This window comes from Halichondria panicea, chromosome 6, assembly GCF_963675165.1.
Source record: "Halichondria panicea chromosome 6, odHalPani1.1, whole genome shotgun sequence".
Lineage (NCBI taxonomy): Eukaryota > Metazoa > Porifera > Demospongiae > Suberitida > Halichondriidae > Halichondria > Halichondria panicea.
Window position 1 is genome coordinate 57,723 of NC_087382.1, and position 20,642 is coordinate 78,364.

General features: G+C 41.4%; 2 protein-coding genes and 2 long non-coding RNA genes across 4 annotated transcripts; 2 read left to right on the forward strand and 2 right to left on the reverse strand.

The window, feature by feature from the left end:
• Positions 1-25: 25 nt before the first annotated feature.
• Positions 26-3,031, forward strand: LOC135337574 (uncharacterized). Its single transcript, XR_010395184.1, has 3 exons — positions 26-155; positions 1,651-1,759; positions 2,779-3,031. It is a non-coding gene; the product is annotated as an uncharacterized LOC135337574 (long non-coding RNA).
• Positions 3,032-6,104: 3,073 nt separating this feature from the next.
• On the reverse strand, positions 6,105-9,107 carry LOC135337578 (uncharacterized). The gene is made up of 11 exons (XM_064533513.1): positions 9,026-9,107; positions 8,899-8,957; positions 8,712-8,802; positions 8,545-8,634; positions 8,209-8,298; positions 8,037-8,117; positions 7,873-7,962; positions 7,690-7,779; positions 7,514-7,603; positions 7,318-7,413; positions 6,105-7,138 (listed from the first exon to the last, which is right to left on the reverse strand). The coding sequence occupies exons 3-11, from the start codon at positions 8,782-8,784 to the stop codon at positions 6,630-6,632; spliced, it is 1,209 nt and encodes a 402-aa protein (XP_064389583.1). The 5' UTR covers positions 8,785-8,802; positions 8,899-8,957; positions 9,026-9,107; the 3' UTR covers positions 6,105-6,629.
• A 1,671-nt stretch (positions 9,108-10,778) lies between these two features.
• LOC135337577 (TNF receptor-associated factor 4-like) lies at positions 10,779-12,330 on the forward strand. The gene has a single exon (XM_064533512.1). The coding sequence runs from the start codon at positions 10,899-10,901 to the stop codon at positions 12,219-12,221; it is 1,323 nt and encodes a 440-aa protein (XP_064389582.1). The 5' UTR covers positions 10,779-10,898; the 3' UTR covers positions 12,222-12,330.
• A 5,676-nt stretch (positions 12,331-18,006) lies between these two features.
• On the reverse strand, positions 18,007-19,198 carry LOC135337579 (uncharacterized). Its single transcript, XR_010395186.1, has 2 exons — positions 18,811-19,198; positions 18,007-18,740 (listed from the first exon to the last, which is right to left on the reverse strand). It is a non-coding gene; the product is annotated as an uncharacterized LOC135337579 (long non-coding RNA).
• Positions 19,199-20,642: the final 1,444 nt, after the last annotated feature.

The window sequence follows — 20,642 nt, forward strand, 5'->3', positions numbered from 1 at the left end:
AGGCCGCTAAAGCGGACTTGAGTCGAGGCTAACAAAAAGCTAGCGCTTTAATTAATTAATTAGTGCAAGGCTAACTCATAATTATGTTGAATAGAAAGTTTGTGCGGACAGATGATGCTATGAAAGATTCTGAAGAGACTGCAACAGCCTTCAATGTGAGTCAAACTAGCCATAACTCGAGAAAGAAGCTTTAGTTTGCTAATCCACGAATCAAAATCCAAGAGAACGTGGTTAGAAGCCTATAGAAGCTGTTAGCTTTCGTCGCATTGCAACCGTTGAGCAGTTACAGCTGGAACAGACACACACACACACACACACACACACAGCTTTACCGTATCCCCTCGTGCGGCCAAGCCTCGAGGCATAATTAGAAATAACGCATCCTTAATTCGAGGCTACATGTACAACTGATCTGATAGCCTCGTGGAAACAGCTAGCTACCATATAGCGCGAAATTTTCGAGGCACTTATATTTCGTGGATTGGCCTCTAAAAGCCATTTCGTTGCACAATGTTCGCGGAATGACTGCTTACCGGAAGCCACGCCTTTAAATATTTGCAGGTAATTCTAATTAAAGAACAATTTTCGTAGACTTAATTTTCGTGTAGAATTCTAGCCCACGAAATCCGCAAAAATTAAGCCCCTCGAAAATTTCGCGCTATACGGTATATTATAGTACTCTACATTGCTAAGCACCCTATAAGTGCCAAACTGGAATTATGGTTTTTTCTTGTTCTATTTGTGCGCCACTGAAAATCTTTAGCGGCGCTGTAATTAAAAGAAAGACGGTATAGTAAGTGTGTTTGTTTGTGTGTGTATTTTCACTTGGATGCCATGGCACTGCGTTTACAGCTAGCTAGGATAGATAGCCTCAGCAAAAAAAGTTATTTGTTTTGACAGATTTTCAAATGGTAAAAAGCTTAGTTGGGTAAAAGCTAAAAAAAAGTATAAATTAAACCTTGTACACACATGCATTGAAGCTAGCTAAATACAGTTTCATTTTGAAGCTTGATACATCAAATACGCACTATACAGCCACGCTTGAGTTCTGGCTTCTTTACTGTGAGACTACTCTGGTCCCGGTGAATGTCCAGAGCGCTATAGCTATTCGTTAACACATAAAGCTTAGTTCCATTGCATGCATGTCTGACCAAGAACCACTGCCGTTTTCGACTGTACTTGTCATAGCAGCGTACGTTGCACTATTATTGTATAGATGCAGTAAGCGGTCAATATAAGTTCCGTTTATGTAGTACGCCAGTACGTTTACACTGTATTAAAAGCGTTGTAATTTACCGTTCGGTGCAAGTATACGTTACAAACAAAGAGACAATCCTATAGTCACCTCGAGTATCGTAGCTAGACTAGTTACTTAGCTATAATATGCTGTACATACTTGATGCTATGTTTCAATATATTATTATATTGTATATTGTGCATTTATAATTATTGTACATACTAGATCTACTGCTTTTCACGTGTACATTATAGTTGTGAGACGCCAACTGCCCAGAGGGAAACCACGCCATTCGCAAAAATACGCCTAATTCCCTCTCACATCTAAAGTTCTTTCAAAATGGTGGTCGTACTTTTTTTTTGAAGGTACTATAATTATTGTTGTAAGAATTGATGTGAAAAAACATATTGCAGGATGATGTTGAAAGTGACACGTGTTGGAGAGAGCATTATACTGGACACCCTTGTATGACTGGACACCCTTGTATGACCAGACCACTGTAAAGTATCGACACAATTGGAGGTATGTATTATTATGCTGCTGTATTGCCACAATGTTTTAATTTAATGGTATAGTGGATTTGCCCAAAAACACAATTGCATGCAACAGTATACCATACTTATCTGACTTAAAGCCCCTCTCAAGTATAGTTCCCTTTCAAGTATAGTTATCTGCCTATAGCGGTCAATATAATAAATTATCCCATTCCGCTTACGTAGTGCGTTTCTGTTTTGATACTGTATTAAAAGCGTGTTTTACTGTACTGTTGCTATATATACCATTGCACTTTACAAATGCAGTGTGCTGTGTTTTTGAATGCAAAGCGACAATCCTCTAGTAACATATAATATGGTTATATCAAGCTAAATTATGCTTAGCCTATAGTAGATCTAACAAGAAATAGAACGCACCATTCACTGCACTACTTAGCATAACTGCTATAGCTAACTTACATGTAGCAAAGCTAGCAAGCTGCAAAATGTCGTGATTATACTATAGCTGCATGGTGGCCAAAGTAAATTTAACAACAGAAAAAAGCTCTTATCTTGAGCGTCCTTTTTAGTGTTTAATTTGCCCTGTATCAGTGTATTATGCACTTACTACGTAAACGGAACGGGCACTTTATATTTACCACTTTGCAAGTTAAAAATTGCTGCTACGGAAATCCCAAATTTCCTTGTGCACAAAACGATTTTCGATTGCCACACACTAGGCTTGAGGCTATTATGCTCCAAATTTTACCGATTATTCTCCCCAAGCTATAGCCTATTATTCTAGTGATTTAGCCCATTATTCTCATAAAAAAATCATTATTCTTCATTAAAATCACAATAAAAATCATCTTTTGATAAATTGCAACACTGCTGCTACCAGTGCTAGAGTAAAGTATCAATCACCGGACGTCATCATATGTCGGACACCGATATCGTCAAAACTACAAAAGATACAGACACGATTCAAAGACCATTTTAAAGCTAATGTATTATACTATCTATTCTCCAAATTGTGTAGTTACACTGTGAAAATTGTTTGTTTTACAGCTGAAAGAAAACGCTGTCCGGTGGTAGCGATTGTCGGACAAAAACAACGTAAGTTCGGACAGTGCTGATATTCTCACCAGTAAGGACTCCTGCGAAAATGTAAGAACTGAGCACTATAGCGGAACTCTTTAGCTAGCTGCAGACCAAAAATGAAGCTCAAGCTCCTATCAGGCTCTGCACTACACTCAGTTGAACTGGTAAGGTATCTTGTGAACAGAGCAGAGTGCATAATAAAAATTAGTGTCTTTTTGTATACCCTGAAAATGAAAATGTTCTGGCCACATTCAATAATACCTTTGATGCCGTGGACAGCGGAGGTATAGTCTCGTTACAATATAAATGAAAACACAACACTGTGACTGGGAATTAAACTAACCTTTGACTCCCAGAGTGCTTGCAGCCTTGGGCGCTGGTTTACTCCCTCTTCTGAGTGTCATTTTGAACCCTGAAAAATTGATTCCACATAATTATAAGCACGTTCAATAATACCTTTGATGCCTTGGACAACGGAGGTAGTCTCGTCAGAAGTATAGCTAAAATAGATTATTAAAACACAACACTGCATGCGACTGGAAATTTAACTAACCTTTGACTTCCAGAGTGCCTTCAGCCTTCGGTTGGTTCACTCCCTCTTTTGAGTGTCCTTTTTTATGGCGCAATATTAGTGCCAAAATTAGAGTATATACATGTATGTATTTGTATCTAGGGGGTACTCTTTTTGTAAACAAATAAACATTCAGGGGTACACTTTTTATCACTTGGGGATACTCTTATCAGTTTAGGTACACAAATAATTCTTTTGAGGGCACCTACTCTTCCATATTATAATGACCTGAAGAGTACCCTCAAATATATTTTCCATACTGAACTAAAAAGAGTATACCCTCAAATAAAGAGTACACCCTCAAATAAAAAGAGTACCCCAAATAATTTCTAAGGTTAAAGTTCACGTACTTTAACCTCTACATGTATTTCTATTTAGAGCGCATCCTTAGACTTGAGTACGTTTTGTCCATGTAATAAAAGCACCATAATTATAATTTTTTTATCTAGTCTCATAAAAATTAATAATATCATAAGGGATCTGATGAAGGCCTTCCTACTTCTTCAGAAGCTAAGGTAGGTGTACAAAATCTACTCGCAACTGTATGGTCTCGCCACCAGCATGTCCTCTAAAGATAGCGTGTGCTACATAGCCCAGGGCTTCTGCCTCTGTTTGACTCAACGAGCCATCAACAATATCAGTCAACAGTTCTCTATAAATCAGCTATCAGCAGCTTCCAGCGTAGTTACACCAGACTTCCAAGGGGCTGTTTAATAACCATAAAGATTAATATCAGCAGCTTCCAGCGTAGTTTAATACACCAGACTTCCAAGGGACTGTTCAATGATTAATATTGCTCACAATTCTAAGGGGCGCTCTAAATAGAAATACAAGCCACACCTCTAAGTAGAGGTTAAAGTGCGTGTACTTTAACCTTAGAAATTATTTGGGGGTACTCTTTTTATTTGATGGTACTCTTTTTATTTGAGGGTACTCTTTTTATTTGAGGGTATATACTCTTTTTATTTGAGGGTACTTTTTTTAGTTCAGTACTCTTCAGGTCATTATAATATGGAAGAGTAGGTACCTTCAAAAGAATTATTTGTGTACCTAAACTGATAAGAGTATCCCCAAGTGATAAAAAGTGTACCCCTGAATGTTTATTTTCTATACCAGTTTACAAAAAGAGTACCCCCTAGATACAAGTTATAGTTACCGTATAGCGCGAAATTTTCGAGGGGCTTAATTTTCGTGGATTTCGTGGGTTAGCAATCCTACACGAAAATTAAGTCCACGAAAATCGTTCTTTACCTGCTATAACGTGCAAGATCTAAAGGCGTGGCTTCCGGTAAGCAGTCATTCCGCGAACATTGTGCAACGAAATGGCTTTTAGAGGCCAATCCACGAAATATAAGTGCCTCGAAAATTTCGCGCTATACGGTATAACACGGGCACAAGGGATGTATGGAATATATTGCACTGAAGCACGAGGGCGCCAGCCCCGAGGGCTGAGTGCAATATATTCCATGCAGCCCGAGTGCACGTGTTATAACTAGTTTATATCCCGAGGGCATAGCAACATAACACTGTCCTAGTAACACAATATAAACTGCACAAAAAAAGACAGAGACAACTCTAGACACAGCTCCATCTCTTCTCTCTTCTAGACGCCAGTATATCTGCAGCCTATAAGATTGGCAACCGACGAATGGCTTGACACAAAATTGTTGGAGTTGTTCCAACGCTGAAATCTGCAAAAGAGCCCCACCCCACTTCTGGTGCTGCAAAACAGCCCCGCCCCACCTACTGCTGCATAGAAACAGCCCCACCCCACTACTCAGTGCAGTGAATACATGTTGGTGCTGGTCTAGTCTACGCTCGGCCTCATAACCAAGCCAAGAAAGCTCCCTTCTACACTGCTGCAAAACAGCTCATGCCCCCAGTAAAAAGAGCCACTTCTAGTGCTACGGTGAAGCAGAATTGACATGCATCACGAGGTCGAGGACTAGGTCGATCTAGGAACACAGAATCTTCCACAAAATGAATCTTGGACAATTTTAAAACCTGCATGGTTGCAAGAAGAAACTCCAGCAGTGCTGAACATTCATTCCTGCATGCATGGCTGGACATACTTTGATACTTGTTATTTCTCATGCGTATTAATTTAATTTTAATTAATTTAAATGCCAGAGGGGCGTTTTGTGGTCAGTGCAATATGACTTTTCAGCAGTGCAATATGACTTTTCAGCAGTGCAATATGCTTCATATTGCACTTGGCAACAACATAGCAACGGGATATAAATACATATAATTATACTCTAATTTTGGCACTAATATTGCGCCATACTTTTTGACCCTGAAAATTTGTATGACTTTCATACCACATATATAGAGTAATCACCCAATTCACGGACATACTACTATACTATTCCGGACGCTCGTAGCAAACAAACGGATTATCATATCACCTCGGATTTGGTATCACCGTGTAGCCCTACCATAGGTAGATTAATCCTCCAAGAATCAGCTTCTGAAAGTAAGAAGTCTACAAGCTACTGCAACAAATACACGCGTCAAAAGTCGGTCAAAACCACCAATTTGCAGACAGCGCTTTTTTTTCTAGCGAACGTACTTCAAGGAGCTTGCAAACTTGTGCAGGTAGTAGTACTACCCTAGTGCTAGCTACGTCTGACAAAACTAGAATCACTCTCTAAAGACTCCAGCTGCAGCAAGTCAGCAAACCCATCTTGTAACCTAATCTGAGGTCAGACACGCCTACTAATTATTACTATAATAACAAAACTGTGTTCTGTAGCAAAAAACATTAACAAAAATGATAAAATATAAATTCTAACTACAGTGCATGGGCATGTGTGTATGTACGTGTGTCGGTTAGTTCAACAGTCTCAGAAAATTGTGTTCTGTAGCAAAAAACATGACCAAATTAAATTCTAACTACAGTGGGCATGTGTGTGTCGGTTAACACATGCTGCACACAAATATTTTTGGGGCTTTTGGAAATCCCAAACAAAACAAATGGTACCTTTTGTTGCATGAATCACATGCCACCCACTGAGGGTGCTCAATCGAACTTGTAGCAATTTGGCACGACAGTGCTGAACAGTTGGTGTCTTCTTCTTCATACATGGAATTCGGAAAACAAAAAGTATCAAAGATTCTTTTTTTCACCACGCGACGCTTACCCAAAAAAGGAGTAATACTTTTCTTTTCGAAGCAATTCAGCAAACTTATTCTCATGGTTTCTTGCCTATATTTGATATACGATGGATCAGTTCCATTGGCTAATTCAACTGCCATGGCAATTGCAAATAGTCCACAGTCGGTGCATGGATCCAGATTGGGGGGACACATTAATCAAATTAATCTGAATAAATTCCAAATTTAATTCGTGAAGAATCAAAGATGCTTGCTTGAGAATTGATCCATCTACAGAAGGAATTGTGAGTGCAGAATCATACAAATCGATTGTGTTAGCCTCAGAAAAAATGTTTGACAAACATGCCCAGTGATTTGGGTTAACAAAAATAATCTGAACAAAAGTGTGTGGGGAAGAATTCCAAACAGACTTTTGTAGGAGATAGCTCATGTCCTGCAACCCATTTTGAGAGGGAAACTGACTCTTCAAAAGCTTTGATGCAGCCGAAATATGGTTTGCAGTAAGGCAAGCTGTCGATTCGAGAATACATTTTTCATGAACAGACAACCCAAGACTACCTATCCACTGTGTCAAAAGTGAATCATTTAGTGAGCAGTCTGCAGATGACAAGATACACCCATTATCTTCTGATAGATTTCCTACAAGAAGTGACCAATAATAATAATAATTTATGGTAACGTGAAACTTAGGAGTCCACAAAGTCATTTACGCCTTTTTATAAGTAACGAATAATAATATGTACTGCAATTAGGTACCTCCACACACAGCAATAAATCCAGGGACGCAAGATTATAATGTGTAAACAACTTGTACTTACCAGGTTCAGTGACTACTGGAGACTTGGCTGATGTCAGTTTACTAGACCTGGTCTTCCTGGAGCTCTGCACAGCGTCCATCGCACTAGTACTCTCCTCTGTAGTGACCATTACCATATTTAAATTTGTAATAACATAATTATACACTCATTATACAGTGTGTGTGTGTACCACTGTTTGTATACGATAATGACATACCAGGATCAACAGTCTTCTTGGCTGATGTCAGTTTACTAGACCTGGTCTTGCTGGAGCTCCGCACAGCATCCATCACACTAGTACTCTCCTCTATAGTGACCATAATTACCATACTTAAATTTGTAATAACATAATTATAAGTGTGTGTACATATTCTACGCAAGGTAATGACATACCAGGATCAACAGTCTTCTTGACTGATGTCAGTTTACTAGACCTGGTCTTGCTGGAGCTCCGCACAGCGTCCATCACACTAGTACTCTCCTCTATAGTGACCATAATTACCATACTTAAATTTGTAATAACATAATTATAAGTGTGTGTACAGTGTACATATTCTACGTAAGGTAATGACATACCAGGATCAACAGTCTTCTTGGCTGATGTCAGTTTACTAGACCTGGTCTTGCTGGAGCTCCGCACAGCGTCCATCACACTAGTACTCTCCTCTATAGTGACCATTACCACACTTATAACATAATTATAAGTGTGTGTACATATTCTACGTAAGGTAATGACATACCAGGATCAACAGTCTTCTTGGCTGATGTAGACCTGGTCTTGCTGGAGCTCCGCACAGCGTCCATCACACTAGTACTCTCCTCTATAGTGACCATAATTACCATACTTAAATTTGTAATAACATAATTATACTGTAAGTGTGTGTACATATTCTACGTAAGGTAATGACATACCAGGATCAACAGTCTTCTTGGCTGATGTCAGTTTACTAGACCTGGTCTTACTGGAGCTCCGCACAGCGTCCATCACACTAGTACTCTCCTCTGTAGTGACCATTACCATATTAAATTTGTAATAACATAAGTGTGTGTACATATTCTACGTACGGTAAATAACATACCAGGAGATCAACAGTCTTCTTGGCTGATGTCAGTTTACTAGACCTGGTCTTACTGGAGCTCCGCACAGCGTCCATCACACTAGTACTCTCCTCTGTAGTGACCATTACCATATTTAAATTTGTAATAACATAAGTGTGTGTACATATTCTACATAAGGTAATGACATACCAGGATCAACAGTCTTCTTGGCTGATGTCAGTTTACTAGACCTGGTCTTGCTGGAGCTCTGCACAGTGTCCATCACACTAGTACTCTCCTCTGTAGTGACCATTACCACATTTAAATTTGTAATAACATAAGTGTGTGTACATATTCTACATAAGGTAATAACATACCAGGATCAACAGTCTTCTTGGCTGATGTCAGTTTACTAGACCTGGTCTTGCTGGAGCTCTGCACAGCGTCCATCACACTAGTACTCTCCTCTGTAGTGACCATTACCACATTTAATAACATAATTATAAGTGTGTGTATATGTATATATATATAATAATTTATATATTCTACAAAAGTTAGTAACATACCAGGATCTACAGTCTTCTTGGCTGATGTCAGTTTACTAGACTTGGTCACACTCTTGCCTATACAATATACGTAAATTTTATAGTCACAACTCACATTGTTCAATGCTTGCACATTGTAATTATACCTTGTCCAGGAATTGGCTTCTCCTCCTCAGAAAATGAAATAGCAGGAGAACTGTCACTATCTACAGAAAACCAGACAAAAAAAAGAGTACGGACAACTCACTGTCTATCATACCTGAAACATTCTTGTGCTGGGTGTTGACCGAGGCCAACTGTCGAATAAAAGCAGACGCCAACGGCTTGCCAGTTTTGTTCAACTTGGCTGTGTAATAAAAACTTGAATAGCAATTGTAAAAGCAACATTATACACTCACCACCACACACACACACACACACACACACACACACACACACACACACACACACACACACACACACACACACACACACACACACACACACACACACACACACACACACACACACACACACACACACACACACACACACACACACACACACACACACACACACACACACACACACACACACACACACACACACACACACACACACACACACACACACACACACACACACACACACACACACACACACACACACACACACACACACACACACACACACACACACACACACACACACACACACACACACACACACACACACACACACACACACACACACACACACACACACACACACACACACACACACACACACACACACACACACACACACACACACACACACACACACACACACACACACACACACACACACACACACACACACACACACACACACACACACACACACACACACACACACACACACACACACACACACACACACACACACACACACACACACACACACACACACACACACACACACACACACACACACACACACACACACACACACACACACACACACACACACACACACACACACACACACACACACACACACACACACACACACACACACACACACACACACACACACACACACACACACACACACACACACACACACACACACACACACACACACACACACACACACACACACACACACACACACACACACACACACACACACACACACACACACACACACACACACACACACACACACACACACACACACACACACACACACACACACACACACACACACACACACACACACACACACACACACACACACACACACACACACACACACACACACACACACACACACACACACACACACACACACACACACACACACACACACACACACACACACACACACACACACACACACACACACACACACACACACACACACACACACACACACACAGTGTCCTCCATCGAGCTGCTCAGAGACATGATATGGCGACAGTGTATGTGTGCATGTGACTATAGGGGCTGACCCTTTACTCAAAAACACCTTTAACTCGAGCACCACTGACATGCTCGCTTTTCCTCCAAAGAATTAACTTCACCCAAAACCTAGCCTCGAATTCCAGCCTCTTTCAGTCTTTGCAAAAATATGAAGTTGGGAGGGCGTGGCCAGACTACTATATGAGCCCCCCCTTGCAAAAAATCTTCCTACACCACTGATGTATATGTGCAAGTATTTTATTTATGTGGTACATGTCAGTCTATACAGCTAATTGGTATAGCCTTGTTCATATGCATGTTCTACCCTTACTGTTCATAGCCTCCATACTGATGTCAGGAGCGTAGCCAGGATTTTTTGGAAGAGGGGCAAAACACACACACTATCACCGCGCAGCGCCAAAATTTTGACCGGAAGCCACGCCTCTTAATTATGACGGCACAATTGACTTCTTAGAAGACATGTGACTACTTGGAAAGAGTGATTAACAAGTAATTGACAATATTCATTATCAGTATCAGAGGAGGCGACACACTAGCTCTGTTTAAACAAGAAAAAACACAAACAAGTGTAGAGATGGCAGCACCTAACCAGAAAAGGACAATAGGATTCGATTGTGAGTTTGTGAAGCCACCACCTTCGGAATACGTCCAGTCACTGTGTCCAGTTTGTCTCCAGATTATTCGAGAGCCCCACCAGGTCACATGTTGTGGAAAGAAGTTTTGCCAAGCTTGTATTGAACACGTCAAAGCAACTAAAAATGTGTGCCCAACTTGCAAAACAATAGAGTTTTCGAATTTCCCCGACATAGGTGTAAAACAATTACTCTACGATTTGAAGGTTCGCTGTAGCAACAAGAGAGACGGGTGTGAGTGGACGGGGAAACTGAGAAAGCTTGATGAGCACCTCAATACAGATCCACGACCAGAAAAACAACTCAATGGATGTCAGTTTGTCGAGATCGATTGCATCTATAATTGCAGGAACCATCAGCAGCGAAGGTACATCCTATCCCACCAAGATAAAAATTGCCCCAGACGACCAATCAGTTGTGAGCATTGCCATGACTACAAATCTACCTATGATGATGTCACCAACAACCACTGGCCTGTGTGTGGATTCTTCCCTGTCCCCTGCCCTAACCAGTGCGGTTCAACTATCCAACGTCAGAATATAGACAGCCATGTTGCCGATGAGTGCCCCCTGACCACCATCAACTGTGACTTCCACCACGTAGGCTGTGCTGTGGAACGCCATCGAAAAGACATGCCAGAACATCTGAGAGAGAATCCACTCACACACGTCTCTCTATTGGCCACCAGTCATGCCAAGCAACAATCTGAGATTACACAACAAAGAGAAGAAATCACCAGTTTGAAAGCTGATGTTAAAACTGATCTGGAGCGAATGCAACAACTGCTCACGACAGCACCACCTCCCATCGTGAACTCTATACCTCTTGGTCCCCCTGTCCTTACAATGACTGAATTTCAACGGCACAAAAAAACTAACAACCGCTGGTTCTCCCTTCCAGTCTACACCTACCATCAAGGATACAAGATCTGTCTCAGAGTGAACGCTAACGGCTTCGCCAAAGGCAAAGGAACACACGTCTCAGTGTGGGTGCACTTCATGAGAGGAGAGTTTGATGATTCTCTGAAATGGCCGTTTCGTGGTGTGATTTCATTTCAATTACTGGACCAGGTCAATAGCGACCATAAAACAGGCACAAACATCTATGACGATAAAACATCTAACAAGAACTGTACCAGAGTGACAGAGGGAGAGAGATCAGAAGGGCGAGGAAAAGCAACGTTCATTGCTCACACTGAACTGGAGCCCAAATATTTACGAAACGACACCCTTCTCTTCCAAATACACAAAGTAGAACTGAAGTAGTTGCTTTAAGAGTGCATGATAACTACACAGACAATTATAACTGCAATAGTATACTATAGTGTAGACTGCTACGTGCATGTGATGTACATTGAAAATTGGTTAGCACTAAGTTTTGTATCTAACACAAGAAAAGGGTAGAGAGGATGGTAATGTTAGAGGGTGGGGCAATAGGTAAGGATGACAATCTCTATCATTGTACTATGGTTGCACCAAAGATCAAAGGCTTCAGTTGTAGTTTATACTACTTATACAACCTGTCTGACCACAGCCATGGTATATGGCAGTTATACCCTAGTGTATAACTGCCATATACCATGGCTGTGGTCAAACTACATGTACAGCTAGAACTGAATACAGTATCCCACCTTTGCAACAAAATTGACACACTGTTTCAATTAAAACAATGACACACTACTCAATTCAATCAATATTAGCAATATTAGAGTTAGAGAGAATTCAATACAAAACAGACTACTAATGATTTTAGTCAACATAAAAAGAGCCAAGTTCGAGTGATGAATAGTTCCAAAAAGGAGGCAAATTTCGAAGAACTTCGTGATCGTGAATCGAACGATACTGGTTTGTTTGTGTTGCTTTTTTTCAACTTTCAACATTGGTTGTCACAACCTGCTTATTACATTGCTGCATGGGACCAGGAGCAGTAAGAAGGGTCCAGACTGCCAAGTGTTTCTCAGACTAAAGAGACTGCACTGCACTGGGCCAGTACAGTAGGCTTGTGGAATGATATTTTGGGGTACATTTGCACTCTTTGTAGACAAGTAGCACCAGTGTACTTTCTTGAAGTGCCTTCTATAAAGATGCAGAAACACAGCCTTCACAATTGCTTGCTTGAATCATAGACGCTTGCTTGAATCAGCCATCGCTTTTTAAAAAAAATAGCAAATTCATTGCATAGCTATAGCAACAGTGACGTCAAACAGTAGTTATAAGCATATTCATTGAAGAAGCATGACAGGAAGTAGCTAAACATAGTAGTACAGTTCTAAACATAGTACAAGCCAGAACTATGGCCTCGAGTGGTATATTTGCTTTACACGCTCGAGTAATCAGATAAACCAACTCGGCTGCGCCTCGTGGTTTATCAGATTACTCTCGCGTGTAAATCAAATATACCACTCGAGGCCATTGTTTAACTATAACCATAGATTACTCTTCAATCTATGCTATAACTTAGCACGGTAGTGCTAATAGTAGGGTTGGGTCGAAAACAGCAAAAAGGCCCCCTCTGGATCTCACCCAAGAAGCAAGACAAAGTTATTTTGAGTTATATATCTGTTGCCCATATCATTTGTGACATTTGTGTGAAATATGAACTGAATTGAACATTGTATGAAAAAGTTATAAAAACAGCAAAACTAAAAAAACAACCACTTTTTGTTCATCTTCTCCTCACGTTCTTCCGCGAGATAATCTAGAGAACTGTAGCTCTACAGCACAAACTAGACACATATTAGTGTCCTCTGTCGCCTTGGGTACGTCCAGAACTAATCGCTTTCCCTCGAAGTTAAATTTGCTAGGGTGTAAGCTATGGCTTCTTTATTAGGTGCAGAGGTCAGTTCGCCATTGTTTTCCTACTGAGCATGCTCAGACATAGCAGACAGCATGGCCACACCCCTCTTATCTTAGCAACCCTTGAGCAGTTGAGGTCTATAGCAACAGTAGTGTTTTGCACTGTCGATTCTTACCGCTCCAGTTAATGCTCGCAAAGTGAAGCTGCATTCTGAGCCCGTGCTCTGAGTTAGCTTGTGATAATAAATTATTGCATGCATAAGACCAAAAAACTTCATGAAAATTATCATAACAGACACAAACTGCAACAGTGCAAATAAAAATTCAGTACAGTTAGCTAGATCTAGATCTAGCTCTTTTTTATCATAGTAAAGCTGGGTGAATTGCCACCTACTGAAGATATTTGATCTAGCTAGCACCATAGATAAATGGTACCTGTGAAGAAAAAAGTGTAGATACAAACAAGTGTAAAAAAACATTTGTGAAAAAAATTATGGTGAGAAGTAGGGTAGCATGTTGGATGAGCTGCTCAAAAGGATGTGAACAAGATGAGTAACCCTAAAATGAACGACCATTAGAATAGACACAAAACGTAATTACTTAAAATATTGTATGTGGTTTCCCAGGACTATTTATAAAATAACGCATGCATGCAGTGAAAAAATTTTACAAACAAGTGCAAAAAACATTTTGTGAAAAAATGGGGAAGAGTAGGGTTGGAAGAGCATGTGCACTGAAGTAACAAAACGTTCGAAAACAAGATTGTGGGTTGGTATAGTCTTGCATGCTCCAACTAATTGAGGGTGGGGCACGATCTTTAACAGTTGGGTCCAGCACTACTTCGAGTTTTGGGTAGGCAGGGCTCATCTGTAGAGTCTCAAATTTAATATTAATTTTACACCTATAGTGTTTCGGTGCTGTAACAGAAAGAAACGTTAATTTGAAAAAGCCTCATTCAAAGCGTCATTATGTAGAAACACATACAAGTTGATGGTCAAATAGGTGATCGAGCGTCTCAAATAAAGAAAGAGGTGTAACGAGAAGTAGTGCTGGACCCAACTGTTAAAGATCGTGCCCCACCCTCAACTAGTTGGAGCATGCAAGACTATACCAACCCACAATCTTGTTTTCGAACTTTTTGTTACTTCAGTGCACATGCTCTTCCAACCCTACTCTTCCCCATTTTTTCACAAAATGTTTTTGCACTTGTATAATTATGACTGTACTAGCCGGTTGTTTCTCCATGTAACCAATCCTAGATTATATCATCTATATACCTTCCTAATGACGTCATAGTAGCTGGTAGGTTGTATAATAGCAGCATTTAATATATAGTAGTATAGTAGTAGCACTGGTAGCGCTGGTAGTACTGGTAGCAGTAGTAGAGTAAAGGATGGAAATTCAAGCTACATGAAAATCCGGTCGATTTAGCACGACGGCTAGCAAAAACAGAAAGAGCTATGCAGAAACTAACTTGACACATAAAGAGAAACATACCTTGTAATCGATCTGGTGCGGTATCAGCTTCACAGCTTTCTTTATAATGAGGTAATGAGCATGCAAAATAAACGTGCGGATAATTGCATTTTCGGAGAATGCTATGCAATTTCGAGTTGAGCTACTTAGAGCATCAATTAGCTAAATCTGAGTTTGCCATCAGCTTTTTCATGTCCACTTTACTCTGGATTAACCTTTAGCTGAGCAGAAACAGCTGCACTGGTGCACAAAACTTGCTGAGAAGTATTCGCACAAAACTACTAGGTCAGCATTAATACCTACAAGTCAATTATCGAGGGCTAGCCGCACCTTGCTGTTGCTATGGTATTAATGCTGACCTAGTACTTTTTGTGTGAATACAGAAACAGCTGCACTGCTGCACAAAACTTGCTGAGAAGTATTCGCACAAAACTACTAGGTCAGCATTAATACCTACAAGTCAATTATCGAGGGCTAGCCGCACCTTGCTGTTGCTATGGTATTAATGCTGACCTAGTACTTTTTGTGTGAATACAGAAACAGCTGCACTGCTGCACAAAACTTGCTGAGAAGTATTCGCACAAAACTACTAGGTCAGCATTAATACCTACAAGTCAATTATCGAGGGCTAGCCGCACCTTGCTGTTGCTATGGTATTAATGCTGACCTAGTACTTTTTGTGTGAATACAGAAACAGCTGCACTGCTGCACAAAACTTGCTGAGAAGTATTACTTCTCAGCAAGTTTTGTGCAGCAGTGCAGCTGTTTCTGCTCAGCTAAAGGTTAATCCAGAGTAAAGTGGACATGAAAAAGCTGATGGCAAACTCAGATTTAGCTAATTGATGCTCTAAGTAGCTCAACTCGAAATTGCATAGCATTCTCCGAAAATGCAATTATCCGCACATTTATTTTGCATGCTCATTACCTCATTATAAAGAAAGCTGCGAAGTAGCCTCGATCCCAGGCGGAGTTTTCGCTTTTATAACAGTTAGGCGAACAACTGGGCCTGGTACTAGTTATCTGCGCATGCGTCAAATTTCATTGTATATTTGTGGTCGGCAAAAATATTTAATAAATCAATAATAGAAATTTGTACACAGAAAATGCACAGAGTGAGTACACAAAAGATGCACATAGGGAGCTGCTTCACAAAGGCCTGGGGAGTTGCCAGTTGCGCTGCAGCACAATTACAGTGACCCAGGGCAACTCAGGATGATTGAATGCCTTCAAATTACGTTTCAAAAAGATTTAGCAGGCTGCTGGACTTCTCTGATTCTAGGCCCCAACTCGTAACTCAGTTAAATTTTGCTTGAGAAAACGTAGATTCTCTTGATGTCTCTGAGCTACCCAGCAACACTCGAATGAGCAGGTCATACTCTAGCCTCGACCCCAGGCCGATCAGTCTCCAATTGAACGCTAGGTCGCCTACTATAGGCCTGGTATTGATTGTATTTGGGCGTGATCTGGGCGTGGTTTTTTAATACATAAAAACAAATTGACTTGTGGTACAACAAAAAATGAATCCTCCAACAGTGGTCTTCAACAACAGCCTCTGGGGCAGTATACAGCAGGAAATACTTCCCAGAAGACACTTCTTTGGCAGTGGCAATCAAATCTTTGTCGATTCCTTTATTGCTACTGAGGATGGCAGCAGAAACACCTCTATTGTTTAGACTCCTGATCTGGTCAATCATGAGTCTCATGATGAGAGATACAAGGGGAGAGACAATTAACAAGAACAACACTTTTGTCAACAGGAGGAGCCTTGGTCCTACCTAGCTTGTAGTCCATTAAAAAGGGTAGCAACTGATATAGCAGAGAGACTTGCCATACCCCGTTGGGAACCAGATAAACACGTCCCTTCCCTCAAACAGGAGCTTGAGAGCCTGGGCCTGTTCTGCCATGAGATCGAGAGTGAGGCCATCTTGCTTCAAACAAGACAACGCGTTGCATGCCATAGCTAGCTAGCTAGCTATAAATTGAGAACATGACACGGAGCTAAATTACTGTAACTTTTACGGGAGTAAAATGCCTCTACGTACACCTTTAGTATTACAGAAAAAAAGCAGGAAACAAAATGTAAAGAATCTCTGCTTTTGTTTCCTGTTCCTGCCACGCCCAGATACAATCAATACCAGGCCGTATTTTTCAACTTCGTTCTATTAAAAAAAAATCGGCCTGGGACCGAGGCTAGTCATACTCCAGTCCTGTGAGTATAGGACAATATTAAAAGAAACCAAAGACGGTTAAACCCTTACCTCAAACTGTCCAGTCTCGTCCGTTAGTATAGCCAAGAGGAGCACTGTTGGGATAGCTGGATATTAGCCATTGCTCCTGTACAGAGAAGTAGACATTTTAAATACGTGTAAATCTATACATATTAAATTTCTCGTATTAAACAGGTTAGTGTCATTGTCGACGAGCTGATAATCGCAGCACCAAGTTCTCTAGCTCACACTCTTCACTTGGGATCAGTAACGGTGTTCGCCTCCAACTTTTAATTGCTTCCGGAAGCGGGGGCGTAGCTTCATTGCATACTCCACTAACCGTAGTAGCTAAATGATCTTTGACCTTGGTGCGTTACTGCCGGGATATTCGCTCACACATGGCATTCTAAGTACATCTATCCATCCATCCACTATCAGTATGTCTATTTTGAGCATGTCAACAGTGGTGGGAGGTGGGACAGGGGGTATTATCAGTTATCTTAGGGGTAAAGGACTGCTTGCAACTACCTGCGACTGTACAAGGTAGGTATCTTATATTATAATAAGGGATATCCATAATAAGCATAATTAGGAAAAATAGGTGTGATCAAAATAATAAACAAAAATAGGTGTGCTATTCCAATGATCGAATGGCGAAGGTCTTCAGCAGGCTCGGATGGCGTCTGTTGGTCCTTCCCACAATGTAAGACCACCAGGAGCATCAGACACCTCAGTTTCTTCTCTAAGAGTAGGATTACTCTCCAACAGTGGTTGGTAGCCATTTTGTGGTGGTCCAGAGAATACCCTGTGACAGACATGGCAATGGAGGCTGAGGTGAGACCATCCACGAGGTGTGATATATACCAATGGCTCAGAGAGGTATGCTCAGCAAAGCTGATCGCAACTGTTATCCGTCTTGGAGGAGCTGGTGTTATTGTTCAGATCGATGAAAGTCTGTTCCGACACAAACCTAAGGTAAAATTGTGCTCACAATAATATTGTAAACACTTAAACACAATAGGGTGGACGGGGTAGGCGACCCAGGAGTGACTTGTGGGTGTTTGGGTTGGCTGACACGTCAACAACCCCTGCCACTGGCTTTGTCCAGTTAGTGGCAGATAGAAGAGCAGTCACACTCTTGCCTATAATACAGGCACATGTTACCAGGCACAGTGATACATTCCGACTGTTGGGCCGCTTACAATAATGTAGCATCGTTGCCAAATGTTGGATCCCATGGCACCGTCAACCACAGTATTGAGTTTGTGAACAGCGTCACAGGGGTACACACACAAAACATTGAGAGCTATTGGAATAGAATTAAGATCAAGCTGAAGAGGATGCGGGGGGTGACAGAACAACAGTTGCCATCATACCTTGACGAGTTCATGTGGAGAGAGCGACTGTCAACCCCTCAATCGAAACAAGCTGCCTTTACCCAAGTAATGGCTGACATCGCCACACAGTATCCAGTCTAAGCCAAAATCATCTATCTGTCCATCCATCAATCATGATTGTATTATTCACTCGATTAATTAACTCTTCATTGTTTTCATCCATCCAGGAACATCAGTATCATATCACTTTCCCTTGTTTTCACATCCAGAAACATCACACACAGTATCATCCCAGTTTTGGATCAGTTTATCCATCCAGTATCATCTGTTTTCTTCAGCCAGTATCATTAATTTTTTTCTACAAATAAGGGCAGGTCAAAGGTCACTTAGCTACTACGGTTAGTAGAGTATGCAATGAAGCTACGCCCCCGCTTTCGGAAGCAATTAAAAGTTGGAGGCGAACACCGTTACTGATCCCACGATACTACACGAATATAAATGTCACGAAAGTGAACGAGAATATCCATTCGTCAGAATCTGACGAACGACTGACGCATGCGCAGACAACTAGTACCAGGCCCAGTTGTTCGCCTAACCGTTATAAAAGCGAAAACTCGGCCTGGGATCGAGGCTAGCTGTGAAGCTGATACCGCACCAGATCGATTACAAGGTATGTTTCTCTTTATGTGTCAAGTTAGTTTCTGCATAGCTCTTTCTGTTTTTGCTAGCCGTCGTGCTAAATCGTCCGGATTTTCATGTAGCTTGAATTTCCATGCTTTACTCTAGCAGCAGTAGCATTGGTAGCAGTAGTAGCACTGGTAGCAGTCTAGTAACACTGGTAGCACTGGTAGCATTGGTAGCAGTAGTAGCACTGGTAGCACTGGTAGCAGTAGCACTGGTAGCGCTGGTAGCAGCAGTAGCATTGGTAGCAGTAGTAGCACTGGTAGCAGTAGTAGCACTGGTAGCAGTAGTAGTAGCAGTAGCACTGGTAGCAGTAGTAGCACTGGTAGCAGTAGTAGCAGTAGTAGCACTGGTAGCACTGGTAGCAGTAGTAGCAGCAGTAGCATTGGTAGCAGTAGTAGCACTGGTAGCAGCACTAGTAGCGCTGGTAGCAGCAGTAGCACTGGTAGCGCTGGTAGCAGCAGTAGCACTGGTAGCACTGGTAGCAGCAGTAGCACTGGTAGCGCTGGTAGCAGTAGTAGCACTGGTAGCACTGGTAGCAGTAGTAGCACTGGTAGCGCTGGTAGCAGCAGTAGCACTGGTAGCGCTGGTAGCAGTAGTAGCACTGGTAGCGCTGATAGCACTGGTAGCAGCAGTAGCACTGGTAGCACTGGTAGCAGCACTGGTATCGCTGGTAGCAGCAGTAGCACTGGTAGCGCTGGTAGCAGCAGTAGCACTGGTAGAGTAAAGTATCAATCACCGGACGTCATCATATGTCGGACACCGATATCGTCAAAACTACAAAAGATACAGACACAATTCAAAGACTATTTTAAAGCTAATGTCTTATGCTATCTATTCTCCAAATTGTGTAGCTATACTGTGAAAATTGTTTGTTTTATAGCTGAAAGAAAACGCTGTCCGGTGGTAGCGATTGTCGGACAAAAACAACGTAAGTTCGGACAGTGCTGATATTCTCACCAGTAAGGACTCCTGCGAAAATGTAAGAACTGAGCACTATAGCGGAACTCTTTAGCTAGCTGCAGACCAAAAAATGAAGCTCAAACTCCTATCAGGCTCTGCACTACACTCAGTTGAACTGGTAAAGGTATCTCGATCAATAAATCGGACATTGCGGTTATGATCAATTAACCGGACAATCGTACAAAGGCCACTTTTGAACCATTTCTCTTTTATCAGGGCCGTAGCCA

Excerpts from the sequence above, each read along its gene's own strand:
- LOC135337578 (XM_064533513.1), bottom strand. The coding sequence starts at position 8,784 with ATGGACGCTGTGCAGAGCTCCAGCAAGACCAGGTCTAGTAAACTGACA. Across the intron at positions 7,604-7,689 it reads CAAGAAGACTGTTGATCCTG|AGGAGAGTACTAGTGTGATG; the intron begins GTATGTCATTAC and ends TGGTCACTATAG. Across the intron at positions 7,139-7,317 it reads TCCAGTAGTCACTGAACCTG|GAAATCTATCAGAAGATAAT; the intron begins GTAAGTACAAGT and ends CACTTCTTGTAG.
- LOC135337577 (XM_064533512.1), top strand. The coding sequence starts at position 10,899 with ATGGCAGCACCTAACCAGAAAAGGACAATAGGATTCGATTGTGAGTTT.